The following is a 20,068-nucleotide window of genomic DNA, read 5'->3' on the forward strand; positions in this document are numbered from 1 at the left end:
ACTCCGTTTTCATGACGAGCCAAGAAGTTTCAACTGGAAGGGGAGATCAGTGCTAATGAAGCTCTTCCTTCCAGTGATTTATTCAGTCCTATTCAGCCCTGGGATCCTCTCTGCTCTCTTAGCTTACTAACTGCTTTTGAAGCAATTTAGGATGATTGTATCAGGGACCATCCAGCCTGTATAGAGTTTCATTCACCTGCCAGTGGTCTTCCAAAGATGTAATGAAGGAATTACATTCTTTTTATGGCCCCTTCTCATTGAAAGTTAAGGAAGTTTAGGTTCCTTAGTCACATAGTGATTCATCTAGTCCATCTTCAACCATCTAAAGTAGATGGCTGATCTAAGTTACTCATCTCATCTACCTCTGTAGTCAAGAGAAACAAACTCCTCCAGAGGGCGATTCATCCCACTTCTGTTATACGTTTATCTCAGTCTAGACTGCTTGCTTAGACTAGCCAGCTGACATTTGGATGGGTGAAGGAGGTGAGAGGAATGCCCCTTAGTCACTTTTGAAAAATGTGCTTCTGAGCTAGTTTTTCTTACATGGAATTGAAGTGAGAACATGCAATTCCCTTCTCTTCAAACTGCAAAATGGACTTGAAAATAGCCCCTGTGATGAATCGGCTTTATATGGGATTCTCACCTCATTCCTCTCATTCCTGAAATTGCTTAGGTGAAAGGCACTTGTTTTATGGTCCTTTGATCCAATTTAATCATGTTCAAACAAGTGAGTCATGACATTTGTATAATGGGGTCCATTGCCCCAGCTACGAAGTCTGTTCAAATGTAAATGCCATGCCTCTTAGTTTAGAGCTGTTGTTTTGCTGATGCCACCCCATCCCTGGAGTCTGTTTCATTTCCCTGTTTATCTGGAAATTACATAAAGGCATTGTAGCTTTGTGCTGGTGGTTTCAGACAAGTCAGTGGGTGCTCTGTATTTGTAATTAGATCGTGAATATTCATGACTGAGGAAAACAAATCTGTTATTCTTCTTCCAATTATAGCAACCAAATGAACTTTGTGAATGGGGTGTGCAGCAAGGATGTTAAACAGGCCAGCAGGCTCCTGATCCGTAAACTGTACCTGTTAATGCAAAACCTTGGACCGCTTCCCAATGACATTACCCTGACCATGAAACTCCTCTACTACAATGATGGTAGGTGGAGAACAGTGTGTGCTGTGGGGAAAAATTCCTTTTCCATCAGTTTCTGTAATAATTGTGAGCCCCTGTAAAGTAAATAAAGCATAGAAAGGTGAAGCGGTAGAAGCTGTTAGCTGATAACAGTGAGAAATGGTATTAAACATAATAAAGCCTTCTGACACACAGGGATGGCAGATGCTTTTTAAGAAAAGTTTGAGCATCTGTGTAAGACGTGCAGCCATGCAGTGTGAAGAGGAGACATCCTTCTCCTTCACTGTTGGTTTTTGGTTTTGTTTTTTTAAGGAACAGGCAATGTCAGGTTCTGCTCCAGAAAGTTGACCACATTAATGGTATCTCAGCATCCTAAAGTCATTCTTTCTTTGAGCTTCCTGATAACATTTGCTCAGCTCATTTTTATCTTTGAATTCTCTCCTTTCTTCCTGAAAAAAACCACCAGAATATTTTTAGTAGTTGATGTTGTTACTCAAGGCTGGTATACACTTGTTCTTTGTAAATCAGACTAAGGAGAGATGGAACTTGATTTCTCTGACATCAGTGGGTTCTTTCTCCCTGTTGTAGTAACTCCCAAAGATTACCAGCCTCCTGGCTTTAAGGAAGATGGCAGCCCTGGTGACCTGTTTTTTGATGGTGATCCTGTCAACCTGAAAGTAGGGTCAGTCTCTACTGGCTTCCACCTCATGAAAGTGAGAGTGACAACTGAAAAGAAAAGAATGGGAACAGTTGAAAGCAACCTGCTCCAGAAGAATGGCCCTACGGAGATCTCGCATCAAGGGTTAGACTGTGATGAAGAGGAAGAAGAGGGCAGTACAAAGGTATAGAAATAGCTCTATTTGGTTTTTGCTAGAGGAACAGAGTTTATCTAGCAAAACTCTCCTTAAAAGAAACGTTTTTTCAGAATCCTAAGGATTTCATAAGAGTTTAATAAGGGTTTCAGCTTGTGTTGGGCAGCAGTGCTACAGCGGATTGAACGCCAAGGCTGGAAATCCATAGACATAAAGTGAATTTCATTCCAGCATATCCACTGATTTACTGAGTCTAGTGTGTTCCCCCAGAAGAGGGCAGTGATTGTACAGAGAGATCCAACACATGCGCGTGCACACACACACACACACACACATGCACACTTATACACAGACATGCACAAAATGAAGAAAATTGCAAACAGTTTTGCATCTCCACTTGACGTTTCTTAGGACTAAGCCATGTTCCACTGTGCAGTTAGGTGGGATTCCTTCCATTTAGCTCTAGCCATCTAAAAATTGTGTGTTGTGTCTTATTTCTCTAGCCCCCCCTCTGCACTTAGTGAAGGAGGAGGCATCTGTAGCAGGTAATTCTGATATTTTCCTTAGACACCAAGGTAGGCTGGAATGAATGGTCCTCTGCTGGAGCCTCTCTCCAAAGTGACAGAAGGGGCAGCCTGGACTGGTAGCTCAGACTTGACAATTTAATTTTAGGTGGTCAGTGCCAGGGAGTAAACCCCAACATAACTAACTCCTGAAGATATGAAGCCATTTAGGTTGGAATTCTGTCTTGTCTTAGAAAATTTCTCACCTGAAAGACCTGTGTCTTCTCCCTTTCCCTCTGAGGAAGAGTGCTTGGGAGAAGGAAGGCCTGGACACTGAGGAGCTGTGAAAATCTCATCCCTATTAGTGCTGGGTTTGTGGATTTACCAGCTGGGCATATTTTTTGGGTTATTCTATTAAGACAAAACATCATTTTCTTTACAGAATCACCCTCTCCCTCTCAGAGCAGATTCAAGTGAGCATGGAAAGGACAAAAGTGATCCTCACCCAGGCTGGAAAACGGAAGCATCTTCTTTTTACCTTCAAGATACAGGTAAACACCCAGTTTCAAAACTGAAGGAGCTTGTGCTCATGACTGTATCCTAGCATAATACCTAGGTTTTTTTCACTTACTTTGAAATGGATGAAGAGAGTTTGTCAGGCTGTTTGAATTTTGTATCAGATCAGATTGAACTATAATAGAGGGCTTGTTGTATATGCTTGGTTTCTTAAGAGAAACATTCAAATTTTTATCAATATCTTTCCACCTCTTTATCTCAGCAGTTTATTTTCAGATATGGAGGAAATGCACAGTTCATCAATACTGAGTTACATTATCTACATTTTTGCCAAAGCTCTTTTCCTTTAGCTGTTACAGTATGATTTTGCCAATGACTTCCATATGTGAAAACATACATGAAGATACATGGAAAAAAGCCTTTTCTCTCACTTCAATCAACCTAGCTTCTGATATACCATGCTGTATTTGACCTTTGAGGCTCTCAGATATAGCCTGTGGAACAATACCATCTAGTGACAAAATGGTAAATAGCATTCCTGAGATCCCCAAGCAGTGGAATAAAGCAGCTTGTCTGCCTATGAAGTCACCTTTTCAGGTCTTTCTCCTGCAGATTCTCCGATGACTAATACGGGGTGAACTCATACTGCCACCTTTTCCACTCTGGGAATATTAACAGGACCTTCCTCCTCTAACCAGTTGCCTATCTTCATGAAACAGAGGTGCTTTGGGACTCCCCATCAAATTTTATTGAAACTGTCTAATAAGGTCAATAGTTATTGGTCAGGGTACAGCTCCCTTCCTTCCCCATACACATACACATACTTGGATAGACCACATGCAGGCACAGGTTAAAATAGAGCTTAAGTATAATTGATAGGAGCTGCTGCAAGTGTTACACATTCAGCTGACAGTTTATTCTGAAATCTCTGTTTCCAGGAATAAACTGCCAATGTTGGCAGTGCCTGAGAGCAAAGGTTACACAATTTCAGATCAGGCATGGGATTTTGCTACAATGATTTAGTCAGGCTTCTGGATTTTTTTTTTTTTTCAATTAAATACAGGGGTTTAACTTTGGAGCTAATTTTGATTCGATGTTTGGATTGTAGGTGGAAAGAAGAAGACGGGAATAAATGAGATGGTCAGGATGCCTTGCTCAAGGGCATCTCAGCAGGTGAGGAAATTTTAGTGGCTCTAAGATACACCAGGCAAGGTGGAATTCATTGCCATGGAACTTTATGTCATCTAGGATGGCACAAGATTCAACTAACGTTAGTGGATTTATTGTTCAGTACCACAATACATAGAGGCTACAAAGTTTTAGGGCACAGGGATATAAGCATGAACTGGAAGCATTTAGGAGAAAACTTTCCATGGCCAGCTTATTTCATACATCCAGTACAAGAATTTTGTACTGTTCTTTGGAGTTGGCACTTGTGAATTACACATGCAGACTAAACGTATTGGTGTCCCAACCAGGCTGGTTTACCTGGGTGTGTTTTTGGATTAAGGTTCTGAAATCACCACCCTGTTTTAGGTTTGAAGGGTGTGTTTGTCTGTTGCCTAACATGGTCTTCACTTCTCCTTTCTTGCTTCCAGACTATCTTTACATGTGAGTCACAGGTACCTACTGGATTCTATCCCTTTTTGGCTGCCTCTCTAGGATAGAAAGAATTATCCCCTGGAGATGCTGATCTCTTTTTCAGAGGTTGTTGGGGTAACCCAAAGAACTAGGGTAGACCAGACATGTAATTTTAGATAAGTAAAGTTATGTGAAATTAATTCCATCCTGAAGGCTGCCCAGGCCAAACCCTGAGTCAGAATCAGAGCTCGAATTCATGGGCTTGTGCAGAGGTTTTTTCAGTGACAGGGCAAATCTCTGAATACCACCAGACTTGCCACTTGATCCTCCTCCCATTCAAATTAGTTGAAAATCGTGTGAGCTTGAATGTTCAGAAGCTGAATCTTTACAGGATAAGTTAATGAGGGTAGGAAATTGCTACTAAAATTTTCCCCGCCTCTGTTGAAAAGAATCCCGGGGTGTCTAACCCAGACAGCAACTGGAGACTACAACTTAACGTGTCATTCAAAAGGCATCTGTGAAGTATTTGCCTTGACTCTGGATCTTAGAAATGAACTTCTGTGCCTAGGCTGGTATTTTTCAAACTTTAACCACATTTTTTTTTGTGTCACATCCTCCAGTTTCCTTCTGATCATTGTTTGTTCTGTCGTCTGTGTGAAAACAGGAGCCTTTTTTGTTTGTAACTCATGGTTGTCCCACTGATTCATGCTCTGACATTCTTTCGGGTCTGTCACGATTGTAAGCAGAGCACCAGACACCTCTCTCTTGCAGCATGTGAATTTCATTAGAATATGGTAGCAATAGTGAGAGTGTTTGAAGGTGGTGGAAACAGCATTAGTTGCTGAAAAATGGAAGAGTCACTTTATCCGTTGTGTGCTTCCAAAGACTTAAAAAAGAAAAAAAAAATCCCAAGCCTCTGCCTGGTAGATTCTTCATGGCAGAGGGGTTTTTTAATGTATTCTTTGATACTATTTTTTAAACCATCATAGCTTAGAAGTTGGCTAACATTTCAGTCATTTTAGGGAAAAACAAAGTCAAGTCACTAGTTAAAAAGTGCAGATCATCATTGTAAAGCCAGCACTAATAAAAATTTGACACTATTTTCCATATGAGAGGGACTTTCCCTTCTTTTCTGAGGGAAGTGGTTAAAACAAATGACCATTGTATATTCCGCTTGAATCAGGAAGCCAAGCTGGTGAGTGAAGTCTGTCTTAAAAAATGAGGACAAGCTTGGGTGGATGGGAAGTATGAGTTAGGTATTATCTAACAGGGTCAAATATAGTTAAGCTGGGTGGAAGTAGTCCTGTTGGGATATGAATGCAAACACCTTGTTGCTATCCAGACTGCAGTACAGCCAAGTAATAGCATTTTCATACTGTCAGGTGTTTTCAGAGAAGCTCTCTGCTTTAAAGATCTATAAGGTGTTCAAAGTGACTTGTTCTATTTAATTAGCATGGTGTGTGAAGGGCCTTGGGGAACAACATAGCCTCAGCCATGGAGGTCTCCCTTTACTGGGGCAGAGATGAGCCCTCAGATTTGCAGTGCTAGTGCGTGACACTGTTAGGTTTCCACCAGAAGAAGTTCGCCTTCAACTAGCTTACTGGATGATTGCTCACGTACCAGCACTACTGTAAGGGAGCGAGCAAGACTGGGTGGCAAGGAAAGGGCAAAAAGGATCTGAGAGGGAGACATGCCCTTCTGGTGGGAGCACAGTGTTAGCTGTTCAGCTGTCCATGGAGCAGCACCTCAGGGTTTAAAGGTGCTCTCTGTACAGTTAAATGTTCAGGCCAAGATTTTCAAAACTAACTAAAACAATTTGCAGTGTCCCAGAATTTGATGTCTGTACAAGGATTTAATATTCAAGAAGTGCTGAGTTCAGAAATGGTACCCACAGTCACAAGTTGCTTTTGGAAATGTGGACGAGCCCATTACTGCTCTTCATCTGAAGTGAGCTGCTTTATTCCTTCTGATTCCTTGGTTATCAAAAATAAAAACTGTGCTGTTGGAACTGAGTTTATTGGTCATTATCTTCCTGACCTATAGCTCTTCAGGAAAACCAGGAATGAAAGTATTAAAGGCTTATTTTTATCTAATCGACATAGGAGAGGCAAAGGATGCAGATCTGCCAAAAGAAAAGCAGCTATTCCTGTCCAGTTAGAACTGTAACTGGCCTATAGTAATGGCCATGGAGAGTCTCTGACAGAGGGCTTTTCAGATTGGAGAAAAATTTACATGCACTCAACTGGCTTGTTATCTGCAATCTCATGATTGATGATACTTAGGATCAAATGAGAGATTGCCCTTTCCCAGCAAAGCATCTCTGTACTTAATCATCCAGAGTTAGACACCAGCATGTAAATTAGCCTACCTCTGCTGACTTCAGGAGAGTTTTTCTTATTGCATCAGCCAAAGATTTGGCCCAGTGTGCTATCTTTATGCATCATGCTACTTTCCACTGGCATTCTAGGAGTTGTGAAGATTTGGGTAAAATAGGGAATTGCTGCCCATTGGTTTAGCTTATAAGAATCTGCTGATGAGAATGGCTTCCTGCACTGAACTCAAGATAACTTTTTGAATTTTTCAGCATCCTCCTTTATCGTCTTATGAATCCTTTAATGTTCTTGTCCTGCAAATTGATTTTGGTCAGCTTTGTCTTCATGTAAGCAAACGTGTTGCAGTGGAATGAGTTTGGAATTAAACAGAACTAGAAGATGAGTAAAATCTGACCATGTGGACGCCTCTGCAGGCTTTTATCTCCCATCAGGAAGCTGTGGGCTGAAGTTCTGGGGTGGTCCTTAGAGCACAGTCTCACTGCACCGTGAAGCAGCCGCGCAGAGAGCCCTGAATCGCCCCTGACCAAGCCTGCGCCAGAGCTGGAAGTGGTGTGGCCGTATCAGCACAGCAGAAGTCAGCTCTGCCTCCCAAGTTTCTGGCTTCATTAGCTAGCGCCAGACACTGCTTAAGCTGCTAGACTGACTGTGCTTATGCTACTAGACTGCTGTGGGACATGAGGAAGTGTGTTGACACTTGGCATTGCGTGGACATACCAGTTTGAATCAATGATAGCTCAGGGATCTCTGCACTGGGATTCACTGCCTGCTGTAGGCATACTCCTGCCATGCAGATTAGCTCTCTTAACTGGAGCTGTCTGAAAGTTATATGTCTAGGGAGAGATTTCATACCTAAATATTGTAAATCAGTGCTGGTTTAGACCTTAGAGGATAGCCTGTCTCGCCTCCAGCTGCTGCTCCTCCTTGGCTACCTGGCCATGTCCTCTTTCTCAGAGGGACTGTGGCAGCGATAGAAGCCAGTGTGAACACAGTCTTTCATGGATGACACATTGCGAGTAGTATCTGCCGTGTTTGCCAGTGATCAGTGTCCTGTTGGTGCCCAGGGTGGTGGTCATCCTGATGGAGATTCTTGTGCTTTCCGTGTTTTACACAGCTTCTGTCTGAAAGTGAAGGTCAGCACAAGTGGATTCAATTGCAGAACAGCTTGGAGATCAAGACCTTTGTTGTCTGATTTTTCCCAGGCAAACCACTCTTAAAATTGCCATGACAGAAAACAGTTGAAGGGTGAAGCCTACCATTTGCAGAGCAATAGGAAAGCATTTTTCTGTGGCAATGTCATTATCTTGAACTTTTGCAGAAAAGAAAAAAAAAGAAAGGTTTATCTCTAACTGTCTATCAAAAGAGCTGTATCTGATGAGAAGTTCCCAGAACATTTTCTCCTCCAAACCAGCTGAGGCTACACAGACCCAAACAAAGAAGAGAGAAAGACTCGGAGATGAGCTTGCCTCTCTCCTTCCTGTGAGCTCAGGCCATTCTGGGAGGAGTGAGACAGGGAGGTCAGGAAATTCCTGGCTTCTCTCAATTCACATCAGATCCTTAGTTGTATCTTGGGACCATTCATCCCTTGCATGAGTTATCCCTGTCTAGTGTGCAGGAAACAGTTTCCTAGTGATCTCTTCACTCAGAGGTGAGGCCCATCACCCCGCAGATCTGGGGAGATTTAACCCTTGCGCCCTCAGATTCTCTGACAGCTACCCCAGGGACATCCACGGGAAGGTGTGAAGCTTCTGCACTGGCTGCCTTTACTTATGTTCATAACGTACATGCTAGCAACCAGACCCTCTAGAGAAATCTGCATAAATTAAGGTTGGACACATCTAATATCCCATGAGGGACTAAGCTGGGTAGCAGCCTAGTACGTAGAAGGAGTGTCCATTGCTTTTCACCTCCTCAGTTACAATGCTGTAATCTTACAGGGGAAGGCTTCTGGTTTGGGGAGGCATATCAGATTGTGTTCCAGCAATCAGAATGGCCGGCATGGCAGTGTACAGTGTGATTGAAGGCCCTGGAAGAGATTATAAGGATGGATAAATTTTTTTCAACAGGTATTTTTGAAGAAGTTTTTTTTTACACTCTGGAAAAATCTGTTCATTAGTCCTTTAAATGCTACAGGATACATGAGGTACAGAGTAGGCCTGTGAGACTTCCAGTTTGTGAAAAAGAAATTGCGTTGAATGTCAAAGATTTTAACAGTGAGCTATGGAAAGGAAGAGGACTAGTGGTAGTCAGTGATGTGTTGGCATGGCTTCCTGGGGACAAAAATGTGGCAAGCTTCCACAGAAGCACCACAGTGAGTGTCTTTCATTCTTCCACCTGCGTAAATTGGCTTTCATGCTAACCAGCATGATTCTCCTCTACTTGTACAGATGAAAATCAGGATTAATTCCACTGATGTCAGTGTGATCGCTTTAATGGAAACTGATACGACACCAGTGCTGAGCCCTCTGTTGAGCGTTTAACCACTGTGCTGCCTTCAGAGAATCGCTGAAGGACAACTGGAGATTGTCACGTCCAACCTACCTGCTCAAAGTAGGGTGAAATGGAGCAGGTTTCTCAAGACCTTGTCCAGTCAGGTGTTGAATATTTCCAAGGATGGAGACTCCACAACCTCCCTGGACAACTTGTGCCGGTATTGGATTGCCTTCACAGTAAAAAAAAAGTTTGTCCTTATGTTTAAATGGAATTTCCTGTATTTCAGTTTGTGTCCATTTCCTCTTATCCTTTCACTGGACACCATGATGTACATTGTGAACCTTGATTTTTGCTGTGCTTGGAAAGCATGGAGCAGCCAACTGTCAGTGAGTAGATGGGAATTATTGCTGTCAACCGGATCAGTTTAAAGAGTCACTGACTTGATTTTTGAAAGTGGCAAGCATTTGCTGTGCTATCGAGTCAATGTTAGCTGCAGCTGAAATCACAGGATACATCAGGCACTGGCTCTCTCTGATTAGTTTCATGATGATGATAGACGTCCCCTGCAGGTACTGTTTATTGTCCTGGCACCTGAGGATCATTTTGCCTTATTTCAGCAGTTGAGTCTTGTATCTCAGTCCTTATTCTTCTAGCTTGCTTGATGGAACTGGACTTCTTTTGACATTAACGTGCTTCTGAATTTGTCAAGATAGTTATAAGGTACCAAACTAAACACTCCCGTGTCCCTGACAAAGGGAACTCTTCTAGGGCATAAAATTTGCCAAGTGCCAAACCTCAGCATGGGGCAGGCCACAGACAAAAAGGGACACAGTTGAATGCTCTTGTGCAATTTTAGCTTTTCTACATAGGATGCCTTGGGAAGCAAAACACATGTCAGAAGAGCTGTAAATTTGCTTCGATTTATGCTGGGAATTCTTGGCTGGAATACGTGGGGACACTGGGGATTGAAAATTGCAGAGCACAAAACTAGGTCCTGATTTTGTCTATCTAAGAATAGCAGTGTAGCTGTGGTCTGCTCATTCTGTTTCATCCACCAGTCTGCCTTGGGAAGGCTTTAATCTAAGTCTAATCTATTTTTAGCCTGATATCTTCTCCAGACAATGTGCAGCTGTCCTGTTAGTTTTATGCCAGAAATTAGTAACATTTGTATGATTCACAAGTTAGCTGTATTTTTACAGAAAAATTCTGCAGCAACATACTACTTTTCCACATGTAGTGCAGTGTTGTAAAACAGGAGATTCAAACTCACTGTGCGTTCATGGTATGACCTCGATCCAAAACTACGTCTTGGACTCAGAGTCAGGAGGTCACGGGTCTGTTCCTCTCTTTGCTACTTGATCTGGACTTGTCCCACCTGTCCCGTAGTCAGCATGGTCCCTTTGCAGGGTAAGCGTGCGAGCGCCTGCGCCTTGTCCTGTGTGCTTTTATAGCACCTGGCTCCTCAGTGAGCCAAGTGCCTGTAGTGGTTGTGTAAGACAAACAACATTTATACAGCGCAAGCTCTCCCATCAGTTAGTCTAAGTCAAGTACATGGGAAAAATTAGAATTAATCAACTTCTGGAGGCTTTGATTGTATGTTTAGTCAATGGGAGGGATTTCCTGCTTTTCACCACACCGTTTAAGAGGTTTACTTTCTGGTTAAAGTCAAATAAACATAAGTAGGATCTGACTTAATCCCATTTAGAGCAACATTTCTGGGGAAGAAGCTTGAGTGTTTGGTAAAGGATGGGACCTGGAAGTTGGACCTGGGGTCTGTTCCTGGCTCTGAGTTCCTACGTGAACTTGTAGCCTGGCAGGGGCAGGACAGGACATGTTGGCTTCGGTGAAATACGTCACACAGTTGACATCTTATTCATTCAATAGATGAATAGTGCCTGCCTAGAGCACTGGATGGCTTGCATAGATGTTTTTACTCTTCTCATCTCAGGTTAGGTGGTCATGCTGCCTGTGGTAGAGGGGAGGAAAACTGTGGGAGAGTTGCAGTGGACTCTGCATGAGCAGCTGCTCATTGTGGCTATTTCTCCTGCTCAAAGGTATCCCATCCATGCCGAAAATTTAGGAGGAATAGCAAAGGGGTAAAAACTTTACTGAGTAGTTGTTTGTGCTGCAGAAGATCCATTCCTCAACGGAGGAAATAAAAGCACTGACTCTAACTGATGCTTTCTTTATGCGGTTTAGGCTAAAATAGGAGAGCTGCCTTATTCAGGTGACTGGGGGCTGGGAGACTGGGGATCATCACTTTGCTTTATTGTGTGGCCAGCAGGACAAGGTACAAACCCTGCAGCTGTGTTAGCACTGGAGAGTTTCTGGATGCAGTGTTTTCCCCCCTCTGGGTCCTTTACTTCAAAAAAGGAAGCAGACAGGTTAAGACGATGCCAGGGAGAGGAAAGTAAATAACTGTCTAAAATGCCAGTTTGAGCAGCTGGATATCAGGTCAGGAGCTGTAACACAGAGATCCACTCATCACTCTTTCCTCAAGTGAATACGCCTTGGGCAGCGTTGGAAGTTTTGTCAGCCTGAGTGTGCAGGGTGAAGGAGAACCTGCCCATCCCACTTTGGCAGATTCTTGTTTTCTCTGTTTTTATGGAAAGGAAATTGTACTTTCTGCATTAAGCAATATTTTATTGCTCATAATGAAGAGGAGGGAAGAGGGGAGGAAAAACAATTTGAAACATGATAGAGAGGCGAAGTGAGGTTGTTTCAAACTATTTTGCTGTTCATCCATAATCAGAGTTATTTCACACATTAGAAAGACCATTGCTATGTAGAGATTACCGAAGCCTCATACCAAGGTCAGATAGAAAGAAAGCCTTGATGACGTGAGTGGGGAATTCTATAATGACCACATCTTGTAATCTGGAGACCTTGTGCTTGTCTCCAGGATGCATTCTGGAATAGCTCTTTATTAACTCCTTATGTTTATCCTGCTTCAGTTTCGGGATTCCTCATGTTTTATGGTGAAACTGGAGTAAGGTACTCCTGTTTTGGAGCAGGAATTCGGTTAGTACTCTTTTCCCTCTTCATTCACCTTACTTTCATCCAAATGAACTTTCTTTTGGAGGCAAAGGTGAAGCAGTGTGCTGTGATGTGTCCCTTCAGCTCAGTTCCAGTGAGAGCAAGAGAGGTTACATTGCTAGACTGTGTGCTTTGTCCCTTCTGGGTGGGCAACAACACACGTTACTCTCTGTAGCTACAGATTATCATTGTAAAAATGCAAATATGTTATGTAATAATGAGAAAAAGTCAGTTTGTCACTTGGCACAGCCAACACTTCAACTGTTGTTCTGGCTGTCCGTCTCTCTGTGGTCCGTCCGAATTGCCTGTACCGTTGACCCATTTATATTCTAACATATATTTATCCGTGTTTTTTAACCTTTTGGTTTGTAGGCCCCTGAATATTTTGGAGGGAGGTTTGTGTCTTTCTAGAGGGAAGTTAAGCCTCTTGGAAAAAAGCTTGCTTTGATCAGTTATTTTTCTCAGACTCAGGTAGTCTTTGAAGTCTGAGATTGACTAACTCACGTTGAAATTCCCTGATGTACAAATAGAGGTACTGTATGTCTCCTCCCAGAAGGCTGTTTCCAGTGACCACAAATTTGACATACATGCCCCCCGCTTTTAAATACTTTTATGATTATTTGAGGTTGGTGAAACAGGCTATGCCATATAAGCTATTGTATTTCTCAAAGGTGTCCTTGCTCCTGGTGTTTTCTGTCGGTGGTGGGAAGATGGGTACTGTTCCTTGTGCCACCAAAACCATTCTCTGTCCCTGAAGCTGAACCTGTTGCTTTCACGAATCTTACAGTCCCAGTTCCATCCAGTATTCCAGTTTTGATTCCTTGCCTAATTATTTTGCTGGAGAACAGGATCACACTGAACAAACCCAAGAGGATCCAGGAAAACACATTGTAATTTTGGAAGTTGTATTTCTTGACTCATCTAGCAGGAGCCTGTACCGTGAGAATGATCACTGTTTCTGATGGTTCTTACAGATAAGCTGCCTGAACCTTGCATTTAGCCAGGAAGAGGTAATAGGACCCAAGAAGAAAAGGAAGGTCAGTGAACCAGAGAAGCTGCTTCTGGAAGGCAGGAAATGATGTTCATTCTGACACATTTTAGAAGGTGTGAGTTCACATTGTCATCTGGCTAGTAAAGACCTTTACTCTCTTCCAATATTTAACTCTTCCAAATACCGCATGTATTTCTGCATGTTTATTTGTCTCGTGAAAACTTTGGATTGTGAAGAGACAGCAAGCACCATAGTTGTCATGACAATGTCAACCGACAGCACTTGTTTGATGTTCTAAAGTTGAGGATTTATGATTCCATGTGAATGGTGTCTGTTGTGCTTCTTTCTCTCCATCTCTCTCAACCCCCTCCACTCCTCTTCCGCCTCGGCTAAATTTCCTCCTCTGTGGCTGGACTGTCCTTTGCCAATATGTCATCAATATTTAATGGCGCTGTTGCAAGATGAACTCTCAGAGGTATCAGTGCCAGCAAGCAACAAGTCTTATGATTCACTAGATTGTGCTTAGCTTCATCCTATCTACTGTTTCCGGAGCATAGATTTTTTTTTTTTTTTTTCAAAGCAGGGTTTTTATCTATTTTGAATACAGAGATAAAGTAATCTATACAAATTTTCTGCTGGTGCTGAATGTTTTTTTTCTGACTCCGCAAGTAGTGTTGCTATAGCTGTATTATCAGCTTATTTCTAAAACAGCAACCCACCATGTACCAAGAGCCTTAGACAGTTGTACGATGCAAGTTGTCTTGAAATAGATCACATTTAAAACCTAACTTTAGTAAAGGTACCTTGTGGTTGCAAATACAGGTAAGGAGAACAACTACAACAAAAGAAAAAATTTCTGTGTCCCTTGGAGCAAAGGTGATGTGCTTTGTGTCATGTAGCTTGCCTGGCAGGCACTCTGTCACGACCTAATGGCTGTTACTGGAGTGGGAGGAGAAAAATGGTCTTAACTGGTCTTAGACATTTTAAAAAAGATGTTCAAGGAACAGCCTTTGCATTACTCTATGCACATCACAAAAGAGATTCTGAAATAGGAAACAGTGAAGAAGGGAATGTAGTGTACTCTCTTCCCAACATAAAGTTGATTGCCTGAAGTGTTCAAATCTTAGGGTGATGGGGAAGTAAAAGCACTACAGTACAAGAGAGTAATGCACCCAGTAGCATAGCAGCATCCCTGACATTTCAGATATGCAGCAAAGATATTTCAGGACAGGACTTGAAGAGCAGCGGTGGTTTTGGATGTAAGGTGTTTCTTTCGTGGTGTATGTCAGACAGCTCTGTAGAAAGCAGTGAGGATTGCTTGACAATTATGTGACCCATGGTGGCTGGGGCATCTGATTGAAGGACCTCAGCCACCAGTGCCATCGTTTGACACACCAGGTTTCCTATCACCATTAATATGGTGATGGCTTCTGCTGTGGCAGTGCTTGAGGTTGGCTTCAGACATGAGACTCCTCACTGCTGAAACAGTGATCTTTCCTTGACTGGATGAAAAGTGGGGATTGACGCATCTCTCTTGTGCTTTTACTCTGGTTGACCAACTGAAAGAGTTGAAAGCCAGACTAGAACTGGCTGACTGGGGAGAGAGAACGCTGAAGCTGACCACCCCTAGATGTTCAGTCAACCTCCTTCTCCAGGTAGCTGAGTAATGCACGGCAATCCTAATGCTAATACCACAGCTGTCCTTACTCGGCCCAAGGCAGACAGACCACTGACTGTCCCTGAGCCTGCAGCAGTGTCTGGCAGGTTTCGTGGCTCGATGCCTATTTCACAAAACTTGTAGAACATGAGAGTTCTCCATTTTATCCTCACTTTCAGTCCTGTGTTCTCATTTTTGCACCTGTGGCCTAATAAGCCAGTTTGTTCACATGCCAGAGCAAACCAGAATTCTTCCTTCTGCCCAGATTTTGTAATGATATTTGCTCTTATGCCTGCACATCCCTGGGAGGCCTGCGTTCTTCACAGGACAGCTGCAGCTCAGGACCTGCCTTGACCTGAAAGCTCTGCCCTGGCACTGCTAGAGCGTGTGGCTTCCATATTCCTTCAGCCCACTGACTCCTGCCTGCGCCCAAAGCCTTGTCATGTGCTGTGTTGTGCTTGTAGGAGAAAGTCAAACGTGCCTGTGATTATGGCTACTCCAGTGAGTTAGTCTTTCTCCTATACGTATGATACCACAAGGCTTAGGGGCATGCCACCTTGCTTGGTGCACACTGGAATATGCAAAGTGTCTTGTCCCACAGTGAAAATTAAGTAAGCTATCTTGTGTTACCACATAGTAAGCGTGTGCACACAGACACCACGAAGTACGTCCACAGCTTAGTTGACTGCACGATGTCTTGGTCTTGTAGCCATGGCCAGAGACTCACTGTCTCAGTTCACATTGGCTTCTAATCAGCTATTTTACGGTAATGACTTTTAGTCATTTTCATTTCAGGCTTGGTTAGAAATAAAGTAACTTGTGATGAACTGCCACAGTAAGCGTCTGATTTTTCTTTCCCACAAACTTGTGGTTACCATCAGATTCTAAGAAAAGTCTTTCCACTGCAGATTGGAATCATATAAGCCACTTACACATATCCTTTTATTTATTAGCAATTCTGCTTGGCTAGCTAAAGGTAAAAAAACCTTTTTCTTGTGTTTCAGTCGCATTTCTAGTTAATACTCATTAACTGACTTGATGTATGTTACACATCATCAACCTGATTCACTACTGACATAAAACAGAAGCAATTCGTTAGTAACGGTCCCTTGCCAATTAGTGAACTAAATTACGTTTGAACAATTTTCTTCAAAGATTCTCCTCCTCCCCCCATGCATCATTTGGCAAGTCCCCTGAATGCTTACAGTAATTATGTGCATGCAGTGAAAGGAGACTGTTACCTCTTAAACCAAAATAAATGAATAGGTGATCTTTGTGCTAATGTAACAGTGAGTAATACAAAGAATCACAGACATCCTCCCTTTGATCTCCCAAAGATACGAACAGCAATTAAGATTACAAGCCCCTTTAAAAACCAGAATATTGGGAACATTCTGTAAGGGGAAAGTGAATGCTTCACAGGGTTTTTCAGAAAATTAGTGAAGAAGGGGAACCCTTTCTCGTTTATTGTGACCACAGGCTTTTTAATAGATATAATGTGGATATCCTTAACCTGCCGAGCCGCAAACAGGTTGGTGGTGCTTCTAAAAATCGTTCCTTGTTTCTGGGATAGCGTTTAACGAGAAGAGTAGTATCTCTGTTTCAAACTGAAAGTCAAACTGAAGTCAAACGGAAAATGCATTGTCTCAACCACATCCTTAAATACACTGTCCTCAACAAGAAAATAACCCCAGCCCCTGGTACTGCACAGTAATCTTACGGACAGGTGTCAACATTCATTTTTCACCTGAAAACAGGATTCTTTCGGGATTTCCACTGCCTCATGCGCTCTAGGAAATCATCTGATCTGATAGCTGCTGCTTTCAGTTTTGGAAGGAGAGCAGAGAGAAGAAATGAAACACAACACAGAAGGAGGAGAAATGAAGATTCTTCCACACTTAAAACAGGAGAGTTAGAGTTTTGCCATTGATTTCGATGGAATGTGGAGGAACCTCTATCTGGGGTGGTAATACAAAAATCATATTGTTAACACTGTCCAAATGAGCTAAGTGATCATTTTTTTCCTCCAGTGGATTTCTGAAGTGATACCAGTGAAATACCTTAAATATACATTGCTATAAATGTGATCAGAAATCAGCTAGTATTTTCACGGGTATAATTCTAATCTTAAATCTTTACCTGAAGAACTGTTCCATGAGATTACCATCTCGGGATTTTGGCTGGAACTTTAATTTTTGTAGGTTCTGCATTCTTCCTCTTGAGTCAGCAGGTAAAGTATGTAGTTGTGGCCTGCTGTAGTGGAGTGCCTGCATTTGTCATGCCACAGGGTTGCCATTCTTGGGGGCCAAGATCCTCGTGCCAAAAGCATAATGTCACCCTATTGGAATCCCACCCACGTGTGTCACTGGGCAAAGTCTTTTTTGTTAATGGATGAGCAAAATTTCATCAGGCTTTTGTTGTCATCACGAGGTAAGTAAGAGGGATTTGCATCTGAGCTGGCACGTTTTCCATAAGCAGTTTCCAAGGCTAATTTAAGTCAGGTTGGCATGTATATCTTTCCTTTAAGCGGAGGCTGAGATTCCAAAGCCTCACAGGAGTTTTCCATAGGAAACGCCGCCCTGGGTATCTGTGTGCCAGACATGTCTGTATGGTATTTCCCAGAGCATCAATGACCTACTGTTCTAATGCAGAATCGATCGGCCACCTTGTGACGTCTTCTAAATACCTTGCTGTGGAGTTTGTTGTTTTTATGCTAGAAAAATAGGAATTAAGATACTCTAGCTGTAAAATATCTGTGGATTCAACACAGTGATGGTATGGTCTGGTTGTTACAGAAATAATACAGCTGTCCCCATTTACTTTGCATGGTTTGTTTTGGAAGGGCTAACGATTCCCCATGCAAGCGTCTTGATGTTTTCTTGTCTGATTAGCTAATGGTTTCGCTCTCCATTTAACACCTTTTTAAGGAGGGGATCTGTTATGGAGAAGACATACACTTAAGCATAGTTCAGGAAGGTTCAAGGCCTGTTGCTGCTATTTACAAGAAAGCACCCAAGACCTGCCCTGGAGGACTTTGAGAAAGCATTTACCAGTGGGAGAAGGGGGATGTGGCAGGCAAATGTAACGTACTGGTTTCTTTTACGAGCATGTCATGATATATTCTGTTCATATTACTTGTATTTCTTTACAGGACGTGCAGTGAGGGGATGTTTATTCTGATGAAAGTCTAGGCTTGATAACAGGAAACCAAGTCCTTTGTGCAGTAAATTGACCTTGAATCACACACAGACCTTTTTTCAGTAACAGAGGGTAAGACTGTCTAAAACACAGGAAAATGGTGTTTCTAGAAAACAAAGTGGCATTTTGAGTTGGCTAGAATCTACCCAAGCCTTTGCCAGCCTCAGAACCGTGAATGTCAGCCCGAGCAGGTGGTAGAGATGCAGCCGCGGGTCAGGGACTTGTCAGGAGAGCCAGGGGGACAGTTGCTTTTTGTCCCTGAATACTTTTTCTTAAAAGTTCAATCTAACCAGCAAATTGAAACTGCATGTCCATGTGGGTGAGGCACAGCACTGGGATGCGGGAGACCTCTCTGCATGCCCCAGTGGGGGCATTCAGTGGTTTGTTGAAGGACTTCCACTCTTCCCTTCCACTCTTCCCCACCCCTAGAGAGCACTGGCCTTTGGGGGCAGGAACCACATCTCATGAGCCCTTGCAGGAGATGATGCCATTACAGGGCTTTGATCTTGTCAGACATTTCTAGATGCTTCCACAGCATTAATAAAACAGCATAGTGAGACGCAGTTTCATTAATGACCAGTATTTCCAGAGTGAAGGAGCTCTGCTTACATGCAAAAAAAGGTTATTTTTTTTCTCTCTGCTGTTCCACCCTGGCATCTGAGACCTTTGCTGAGCTCTGCTCATATATCTCCAGCTGTCCTCTTTTATAGCTCTCCAGTCCCAGCATCTTCCCCGCCCCCCCCATTTATTGGAGACTGCAACTTGTTTGTTGGAGGCAATTACTTGCCATTGATCATTCCTACTAGGCCATAAGATCAGGCATCAGCTGGGCTTTGGTGATTCCTAGCTGTGTCCCCTAAGCAGAGAGATGGGAAGGGACAGCACAGGTAGCTTACGACCATTGCATTACCTATTCTCCTAAAAGCTTAGGTCAACTACCTGTTTGCTGGGTTAGTTTTCAACCAGAACTTTTCCCTGATCTGGCTCTCCCCATGGCCAACGGGCTGACAGTGGTGCAAGAGGAATGGTGAAAACAGGCTCAGGGGCTGTGTGTGGGGCAAGGAGCAAAGACCTCTTGTTTTGGCACCGACCTCCACGTAGACCAACTTTGAGATGAGCAGGAGACTGTAGCGCAGCACACAGCAAAACTCCCCCAAAACAATCTTGGTGTTATTCCATGGTAAAGAGATTCTGAATCAGTGCAGACTTCAGACCCGTGGAAGATATTGGTAAGCATGACATCTAGACAAAGCGTAGTTGCCTGTACACAACCAAATATTTCCTCTGGCTTGTGGTTGTTTGGCTGTTACCTGGTTTCCCTGCCAATGCAGTGGAATTACACTGAAGTAAAAAACAGAAGTGGGCCAGTTGCCTGACAGCATTTACTTTCTATTTTCAAAGTACTGCAAAGAGAGCTTAATCTGAGGCTTTGCAGCAGGAATATCCCCAAAAAAGCCCAAACACTCTCAGCATCTCTATACATTTTAGACAAGGCCAGATGGGCTCATCCAAAGATGCTTGCTGCTTGTGCAAAGTTTGGGGAAGCTTCATGACCTTGAAAGCTTCGAGTGACTTGGAAATTGGACCCACAGTCAACCCACAATGCTTCTGTGAAGTAGGTCCAAGCACAAGGAAGGATTTGACACGGATGTGTCAATTTTCTGCTTTAAAAGAGATGTCAGTTTGCAAGTAAATTTGCCATGTTGGTGGTGTTTCAGAGGGCCATTACCTACTTATTTTCAGAAATTATTTAGCCGATTGGCTGGCTGGCTTTCCTTTTCCCAGGCTGTTTTAGAGCATGTAAGAGCTGAGCTACTTGGCTACAAGAGATTTTCTTCTCTGAAATTGGCAGCTGCTCATTCCGGAAGAGAATCAGCAT

At 42.9% G+C, this 20,068-nt stretch overlaps 1 protein-coding gene across 4 annotated transcripts in view; it reads left to right on the forward strand.

The window, feature by feature from the left end:
• HORMAD2 (HORMA domain containing 2) overlaps window positions 1-13,653 on the forward strand; it is a 30,870-nt gene extending 17,217 nt beyond the window's left edge. For 3 of the 4 annotated variants that reach the window (XM_075041913.1, XM_075041915.1, XM_075041916.1), the window contains 5 exons: window positions 1,005-1,156; window positions 1,721-1,974; window positions 2,890-2,998; window positions 4,072-4,136; window positions 13,318-13,653. In XM_075041913.1, coding sequence (XP_074898014.1) covers window positions 1,005-1,156; window positions 1,721-1,974; window positions 2,890-2,998; window positions 4,072-4,136; window positions 13,318-13,422 — 685 coding nt within the window. In that variant the 3' untranslated portion in view covers window positions 13,423-13,653. Of the gene's footprint in view, window positions 1-1,004; window positions 1,157-1,720; window positions 1,975-2,889; window positions 2,999-4,071; window positions 4,137-9,261; window positions 9,501-13,317 lie in introns of those variants that run through there. The other variant, XM_075041914.1, reaches the window with a different exon arrangement.
• Window positions 13,654-20,068: the final 6,415 nt, after the last annotated feature.

Source organism: Buteo buteo, chromosome 11 (assembly GCF_964188355.1).
Source record: "Buteo buteo chromosome 11, bButBut1.hap1.1, whole genome shotgun sequence".
In the NCBI taxonomy this organism is placed as follows: domain Eukaryota; kingdom Metazoa; phylum Chordata; class Aves; order Accipitriformes; family Accipitridae; genus Buteo; species Buteo buteo.